General features: G+C 51.8%; 1 protein-coding gene and 1 non-coding gene across 2 annotated transcripts; one reads left to right on the plus strand and one right to left on the minus strand.

The window, feature by feature from the left end:
- Positions 1-222: 222 nt before the first annotated feature.
- On the minus strand, positions 223-296 carry Trnaa-ggc. Its single transcript has one exon. It is a non-coding gene; the product is annotated as a tRNA-Ala (tRNA).
- Positions 297-656: 360 nt separating this feature from the next.
- On the plus strand, positions 657-6,551 carry Spesp1 (sperm equatorial segment protein 1). The gene is made up of 3 exons (XM_048369062.1): positions 657-720; positions 5,449-5,815; positions 5,912-6,551. The coding sequence occupies exons 1-3, from the start codon at positions 657-659 to the stop codon at positions 6,549-6,551; spliced, it is 1,071 nt and encodes a 356-aa protein (XP_048225019.1).
- Positions 6,552-8,154: the final 1,603 nt, after the last annotated feature.

Genomic DNA, 8,154 nt, shown 5'->3' on the forward strand with positions numbered 1-8,154 from the left:
GTGTGTGTGTGTGTGTGTGTGTGTGTGTGTGTGTGTGTGCGTGTGTCCTGAGGCTTGAACTCAGAGCCTGGTGCCCTTGCTTAGCTTTTTTTTTTTTTTTTTTTTTTTTGCCAGTCCTGAGGCTTGAACTCAGGGCCTGAGCACTGTCCCTGGCTTCTTTTTTGCTCAAGGCTAGCACTCTACCACTTGAGCCACAGCGCCACTTCTGGCCGTTTTCTGTATATGTGGTGCTGGGGAATCGAACCCAGGGCCTCATGCATGCCAGGCACGCGCTCTACCGCTAAGCCACACTCCCAGCCCCTGGCTTAGCTTTTTTCCACAGAAGTTCTGGCACTGGGCCCCTGGATCCCCTCCTCCACCGCACGTGGAGAGCCCCATCGGGCACCCCCAACCCCCCCACCCCATCCACCGCGCCCCCCTCCAACCCCAGCGCGCCCCCAGCGCGCCACCCCCCCCCCCTCCACGGAGCCCGCGCCCACGCAGCTCCCGCGCGCGGGGAGGAGGGGGTGGGGGGACAACCGTTGCGGGGCGCCCGGGCCCCTGAGGTGGGACTGTCGGCCGCGGACACCCGCTTCCGGCCCCGCGGTGCCCGGCCCCGGCCTGGGGGCCCCAGGACGTCTCCGCCGCCGCATGGCCCAGCGCTGCGCACGCCTCCCATGACGCCCGCCGCCCTCCTCGTCGCGCTGTTGCTGTGCCCTGCGCCCCTTCCCGCCCATTCAAGTGAGTGTCCGGCCCGGGGCCGTGGTCCCGGGGCGCCCCAGGTCCCAGCCCTTCGCCCTCCCCCCCCCCCCCCCCGCCCCCCGGACCCTGTCCGGGCTCCCTGTCCAGGGTGCTGATCCAAGCGCAGCCAGGGTGGGGCAGTCCTTCCTCTTATCCCCCCACCCGGCTCTCATGGGTCAGGGCGGGAACAAGGGTGGGCTTGACCTGACAGAAGACAGTTGCCCACCCCGTTGGGGTGAAGGTTGACTCGGTCGGATGGGACAGCATCCTGGGGCCTGAGCAGGCTTCCCCAAGAGGCTGGCCCTCCAGTCCGACTGTAGTTCATGGCAGTAGGGTGATAATGGAGATGAAGGATGTTGGAGATTGAGGAGAGGAAAAAGTAACACTGCAGGCATTGTAATTGCAAGGAGCCCAGTTTCAGAACTGCTAGGATTTTTATTTTTATTTTTATTTTAAAAGGAAAGAAAATGCAACCTAACCCCAATGATCATGAAAATTAGTGGGGAAAAGTTAAAGTACTTCTGTATGGTGTGTCCCACATGACCACGTTTAGTCTTAGGTTTAGTGATTTTTTTTTAGCTTATTTATTTTCATTTATTCATGTATTTATTTATGTGTTCGTGCCACTCCTGGGCCTTAAACTCAGAGTGCTTCACCCTGGTGCTCATGGCTGGTGCTCTACCACTTGAACCACACACCTCCACCGCTGGATTTTTTTTGCTGTTTACTCGGAGAGAAAGAGTCTCTTGAGCTCCGTGCGCCCCGGCTGGCTTCAGACTTCCCGCAGGTGGACAGGATGGTTTTCCCGCACCGTTGGTTGAGGAGGCTGTCTTTTCCCCAGGGGAGGCTGTGGCTTCTTTGTTGGAAAGCAGCGGCCTTGTGGCTCTGTGGTTTTCCTCCTGGATCTTCTGTGCCGTTGGCTTTTGAGTCTGCGTTGTGCCAGGACCGTGCTGTTTTTGTTACCCTGGCTCTGTAGTATAATTTGAAGTCTGGGATCGATTTACTTCCAGCCTTGCTCTTTTTTCCCCGGGATTGCTTTTGCTAGCCCATGTCTTTTATGTTTCTCTGTACATTTTTTTTTTCCGTTCTATTTTTGCGAAGAACACCACCAGAACGTTGATGGGTACTGCGCTGAATCTGCCGACCGCCTTAGGGCACCGTGGACACCTCCATGATGTTAACTGCTGCCAGTCCAGGAGCACGGGAGGTTTTTCTATCACCCGAGGTCTTCGTCAAGTCTCTCTCCAAGGTGTTGGTAGTTTTGTAGTTTTCATTGTCAAGGTCTCTCCCTTTCTTGGTTAAGTTAAAGCTTGGGTATTTTTTGAGGCTATTGTGAATGGAATTGTTTTCTGTGTGTGTGAGTGGTGGGACTTGAACTCAGGGCCTGCGTGCGCACTGCTGCTGAGCCTCTTTGTGCTCAAGGCTATAGGGCCCTACCACTGGAGCCACAGCGCCACTTCCGGTTTTGTAGTGGTTTATCGGAGATAGGAGTCTTAGGAGGACTTTTCTTCTTGGGCTGGCTTTGGACTTGGATCCTCTGATCTCAGCCTCCCGAGTAGCTAGGATGACAGGTGCGAGCCACCAGCATCAAACTTGGCCTGTTCATTGTTGATATATAGAAGAGCTCCTGCTTTTGAGTGCTGATTTTATACCCTGCTATGTTGCCCAAGCTGTTCATCGGGTCTAGATTCCTTGGTAAAGTCCGTAAAGTATAGATGGGGTCATGTCATCTGCGAATAGAGACAATAGGACTTTCATAAAGTCCTATTTGGATAAGAATGGTTTCTTTCTTTCTCTTGCTTTAGTGCTCTGGCTAGGAACTCCAGTACCAAACTGAGTAAGAGTGGGCATCCTTGTCTATGTCTGACTTTTTAGGAAAAATGATTTTGTTTTTTTCCTGTTGAGTACGACGTTGGCTGAAGGTTTTCCTGTGTAGCCTGTGTAAAGTTCGGGTGCACTCTAGAAGACAGCAAGTCAGTAACTTATTTTCATTCCAATCATATTTGAGGGTTACTACACATTGGATTACTTCTTGATTTTTAACTTTCCACTTTAACTTGTTGTAGTGTGTGTGTGTGTGTGTGTGTGTGTGTGTGTGTATGTGTGTGTAATCCTGGGGCTAGAACTCATGGCCTGGATGCTGTTTCTGAGTTTTTGTTTGGTTTGTTTTTGCTCAAGGCTGTGCTCTACCACTTAAGCCAAAGCTCCACTAGCTCCACTTCTGGCTTTTTGGTGACTAATTGGAAACAAGGATCTCATAGACTGCCCCGGAGTTGTCTTAGAACAATGATCCTCAGATCTCAGCCTCCTGAGTAGCAAGGAGCCACTGACCAACAGTTGTATTCTTTTTTTCTGCCAGTCCTGGGGCTTGGACTCAGGGCCTGAGCACTGTCCCTGGCTTCTTTTTGCTCAAGGCTAGCACTCTGCCACTTGAGCCACAGCACCACTTCTGGCCATTTTCTGTATATGTGGTGCTGGGGAATTGAACCCAGGGCTTCATGTATACAAGGCAAGCACTCTTTACCACTAGGCCATATCCCCAGCCCCAATCCATGAGATTCTTATCTCCACTTAGTCACAAAAATCTAGAAGTGGAGTTGTGGCTCAAGTGACAGGGGACCTTGAGTGGAAAAAAAAAAAAGCTAAGGACAGCACCTAGGCCCTAAGTTCAAGCCCCAGGATTGTCACAAAACAAAACAGAAAACACAAACCCCTACTCTTACCTATCATTTCTGTCATGGGATTGGGTCTCCTTGTCCTGCTTCCAGAAGATGCGTTTAGGCAACTCAGAACTCATGAATAGGGCTGGGAATGTGGCTTAGCGGTAGAGTGCTAGCCTTGCATGTACGAAGCCCTGGGTTCGATTCCCCAGCACCACATACACAGAAAAAGCCAGACGTGGTACTGTGGCTCAAGCAGTAGAGTGCTAGCCTTGAGCAAAAAGAAGCCAGGGACAGTGCTCAGGCCCTGAGTCTAAGCAAAACAAAACAACCCCTCGTGTATAGCCGCCAAGTCTGATGCCAGTAAAATCTCGAGCCCCCCATGAAGTGGGCTCACCGCTACCCTGCCGCAGGGGCTGAACGAGGGCTGAGCCCTGCTGATGTCCCCGGCTGGCTGGGTCTTTCTCTGAGGTGATTCTGGGGCTTCGCCCTTTGGGCAATTCTTAGATCAGTGTAGCCTAAATGTAAATGCAGGCAGAGGAACCCGGCTGCTAGCAGCGTGGTCTGTGTACGCCTCTGAATTGTGTCCAGCTTTCTAGCAACTGCCGAAGTATGGAGGGAAAGCGTTCACAGTGGCTAGGGCCAAGGGTACCGATGTGTAAGGCCGTCTGTCTTAGCTACCTTGTCTGCATCTATTTTTTTTTTTTTTTTTTTTTGGCCAGTCCTGGGCTTTGGACTCAGGGCCTGAGCACTGTCCCTGGCTTCTTTTTCCTCAAGGCTTGCACTCTGCCACTTGAGCCACAGCGCCGCTTCTGGCCGTTTTCTGTATATGTGGTGCTGGGGAATCGAACCTAGGGCCTCGTGTATCCGAGGCAGGCACTCTTGCCACTAGGCCATATCCCCAGCCCTGCATCTATTTTTTTTTTTAAACAAAGATTTCTAAGGAGTAGATCTGCTTAGCCTCACTGAGATGGCTAAGAAGTGCGCAGAGCTTCCGGGGGATAAAGGCAGGAGGCCGAAGCACAAGGATGGACTTGAGAGCAGAACAAGATGGCAGCCAGGAGGACCTTGGGAAAAGAGGAGAGGCGCGGCTCGCCCTGTTTCTAGGCTACCAGGGACAGACCTTCCTGGTGTTGCTGGGTAACGGAAGGGGGGATCCTAAAGGAGATAAAAGAAAGCAGCTATCTATAAGCAGCTCCTTTTTCTGCCGGGTGACACCCAAACTTAACTAGTAGGGAACCTGGGTGCCCTGTTTACTACTCTTGAGAAGACACAAGACCGATGACATGAAAAAATCAGGTGGCTCAGCATTTTCTCACGTGTTGATTGTACATTTTGGACTTGCTTACGGCTTTCCCAAAACCGATTTTTCAAGCATCTTGTTACAGACAAATGTAGATACAAACTCAAGTAGAAAATGGCATACACCTCCCATCTATCTGTAACCAGCTCCAACTGCAATCAACTCTCAAACCATCCCGTGTCTCTCTCTGCTTCCACCCACACCCCGTTTCTCCTTATCTCCCTTCCACCCCCATTTCTAGGGCTTGCGTTATTTAGAAGCAAATTCTTGACATGGTGTCATTTTATCAGGAAATAATTGAGATTCTGGTCCTGCTATGCTAAGGCTACCTGTTCATTTTTCTCTCTGTTTTCCTTCAGGAACACTAGATTCAGGGCAGTGAGCTTTGTAAATACAAGGATACATAGCAAAGTGTGTGTGTGTGTGTGTGTGTGTGTGTGTGTGTGTGTGTGTGTGTGTGTAATTGGCCATAAGAGGCTTGGACTCTCCTGCTCAGGCTGGCTTCAAACCACGATGCTCAGATCGGGTCCTCCTGAGTAGCTGGATGACAGGTGTGAGCCACCCGTGCCCTGTAACTTTGTCATTGCTGTTTAAACACAAGCGCGAGCCCCGCGTTAAAGAAGCTTCGCTCCTCGGCTCTTTATTTCAACTTCCGCCTGATGAGCAGGGGATGCGTTTAGGTCGGCGGAGCCGGTGACAGCGCCGCGGGGATAACGATCACTTGTTCTTCACTTGGTTTTTCTCCCCTCCCCCTCCCCCTTTCAGGACCCACTGTGTCCCCCGATGAAGAGCAAAACTTGCATCACTACGTGCAAGTCTTACAGGACCTGCTGCTCAGTGTCCCGACCAAGGAGACAGACACTGAGCTCCACTCAACGTCTCCAACAAATGTTTACTCCACAGGGTCGAAGTCACCGTGGCAGGCGAAGGAGGGCACGGGCAAGCCTCCCACGGAGCTGAACACGGCCATCAGCTCCGTGAGCCGGGACACGGCACCTGTGGCCACGGGGGATTTCTCACAGCCCACCCAGAAGAAGAAAACGACGGAGACGACCACGGCCTTCTGGTCCATCAAGCCGAACAATATTTCTGTGGTCTTACGCACCAATGAACCTTTTATCGAAAAGGAGGAGCAGGAGCCGGAGCAAGGGAAGCAGCCAAAGACCAAGGCACCGGCAGAGCCACCGCCCGAGCCAGAGTCCCCCTTCCAGCTAAGCCCAGAGCCCAGGCCCACACCCGAGCCCCAGCCCACGGGCAGGCAAAGCCGATCCCCGCTGACCACCACCATGTTCACCATGAGGACCTGGACTACCACCCACTTCACCACGACGCCCGGGCGCCCGGACTTCGAGGTGACCCCGGAATCGGAGGACGTCCCCCAGCTGTCGGGCGATTACAGCGCGGAGAGGCAGATGATGGACAAGGACGAGATTCTGAGGAAGATCACGGACGTCCACTTCCTGGTGCAGCACCTGCCCCCCGGGGTGAGCAGCAGCCCCGAGAGCAGGGCGTACATCAGGGCGTCCAGGGAGTACCTGAAGCGCAGCCTGGCGCTGGCCGCCGCGGCCGAGCGCCGGCTGGAGAAGATGTACCAGTCCCCCATCTTCACGGGGGGCCGGGCCGGCGGCGGCGGGGTGTCCGACGCGGACGCGGTCATCAACACGCTGTACAACGCCAGGCCTCGGCTGTGGGAGTACTTGGACGTGAAATCCCTGGCCCCCGAGGTGCGGTGGAAGGCCACCGCCGTGGTGAGCACGCTCAAGAGCATACTGTGTGCGGGCCAAGCCGACAGCCAAACCCTTATTAGGAAACTATTAAGCAATAATATAAAAATTCTAAACCTACTTAATATTCCAAGACAAAACTGATGGGAAGCGAACCGGATTCATGCGGGGGGGTGGTGGGGAAAAAAAAAGAAAAATAAGCATATTAGTGATTACTCAAAGGGTACGTTCTGGGATAATGCAATGGGCTAACATCTCTGTACGTCGAGTGTGGTGAAATTTTTCATACGTACCGAAAAACATAATAGTTTGAAATAAAAAAAAAATTTTGCTTCAGGAGTTTGTCGTGGTTTTGTTTTTCCCCTCATTAGTTTTTAATGTTGTAAAGATCGACTCTTAAGCCTTGTCTGTTGGTGTATATGTGTATATATGTGTGTAAGATTGAATCTTTTTTTTTTTTTTTTTTTTTTTTTGGCCAGTCCTGGGCCTTGGACTCAGGGCCTGAGCACTGTCCCTGGCTTCTTTTTGCTCAAGGCTAGCACTCTGCCACTTGAGCCGCAGCGCCACTTCTGGCCATTTTCTGTATATGTGGTGCTGGGGAATCGAACCCAGGGCCTCATGTATATGAGGCAGGCACTCTTGCCACTAGGCCATATCCCCAGCCCCTGTAAGATTGAATCTTAAGCCATGATTGTCTTTGTATGTATGTGAGTATGTGAGATTGAATCTTAACACTTGTCCTGGTGTGTGTGTGTGTGTGTGTGGTGTGTGTGTGTGTGTGTGTGTGTGTGTATGAATGTGAGGCTGAATTTTAAGCCTTGATTGTCTTTGTGTGTGTGTATAAGGGTATGCGTGTATGACAGAGAGTGAATCTTAAGCATTGATTGTGTGTGTGTGTGTGTGTGTGTGTGTGTGTGTGTGTGTGCTTGTATTGGGGCTTGGACTCAGAACCCTGGCGCTATCCTTTAGTGTGTCACTCAAAGCTGGTGCTCTACCACTTAAGCTCCACCTCTATTTCTGGCTTTTTGCTGGTTAATTGGAGGTAAGTCTCTCCTCAGCTTTGTCTGCCCTGGCTGGCTTTGAACTGTGACCCTCAGATCTCAGCTTCCTGAGTAGCTAGGATGACAGTGTGACCCCCCAGCCCCTGGCTAGCTTTGATTTTACTTGGTCGGATCGGCCATTCACGTGCTTTGTGCGCTGATTGTACTGTCTATATGTAGCCAGTTGGAAATACTTCCAACATGAATGTAAAGTTTTCAGGCCTGTGGCCTTTATTACTCCCTTTTGTCTGAGTGGCATACTTGGGGCTTGTATCCATTCCTTACTGTATTTTTCTGGATAGATGTGACCCTTCTTTGAAAGGTGAGTGCTGTAAGAAGACACACCTGGGGACTGGGAATGTGGCCTAGTGGTAGAGTGCTTGCCTAGCATGCATGAAGCCCTGGGTTCGATTCCTCAGCACCACATATATAGAAAAAGCCGCAAGTGGTGCTGTGGTTCACGTGGTAGAGTGCTAGCCTTGGGCAAAAAGAAGCCAGGGACAGTGCTCAGGCCCTGAGTTCAAGCCCCAGGACTGGCAAAAAAAAAAAAGAAAAAGAAAAAAAAGAGACACTTGGGCCCTCCCTCCTCTCCTTCCCTCCCTCCCTGGTTCTCTGTTTCCTTTCTCCCTCCTTCTCTTCCTAGCTCCCTTCCTGCTTTCCTCCCTCCCTTTGCCCCACCTTTCCTACAGGATGGTGCTCTGCTATCC

The sequence above is a fragment of the Perognathus longimembris genome, chromosome 20, assembly GCF_023159225.1.
Source record: "Perognathus longimembris pacificus isolate PPM17 chromosome 20, ASM2315922v1, whole genome shotgun sequence".
Classification (NCBI taxonomy): Eukaryota; Metazoa; Chordata; class Mammalia; order Rodentia; family Heteromyidae; genus Perognathus; species Perognathus longimembris.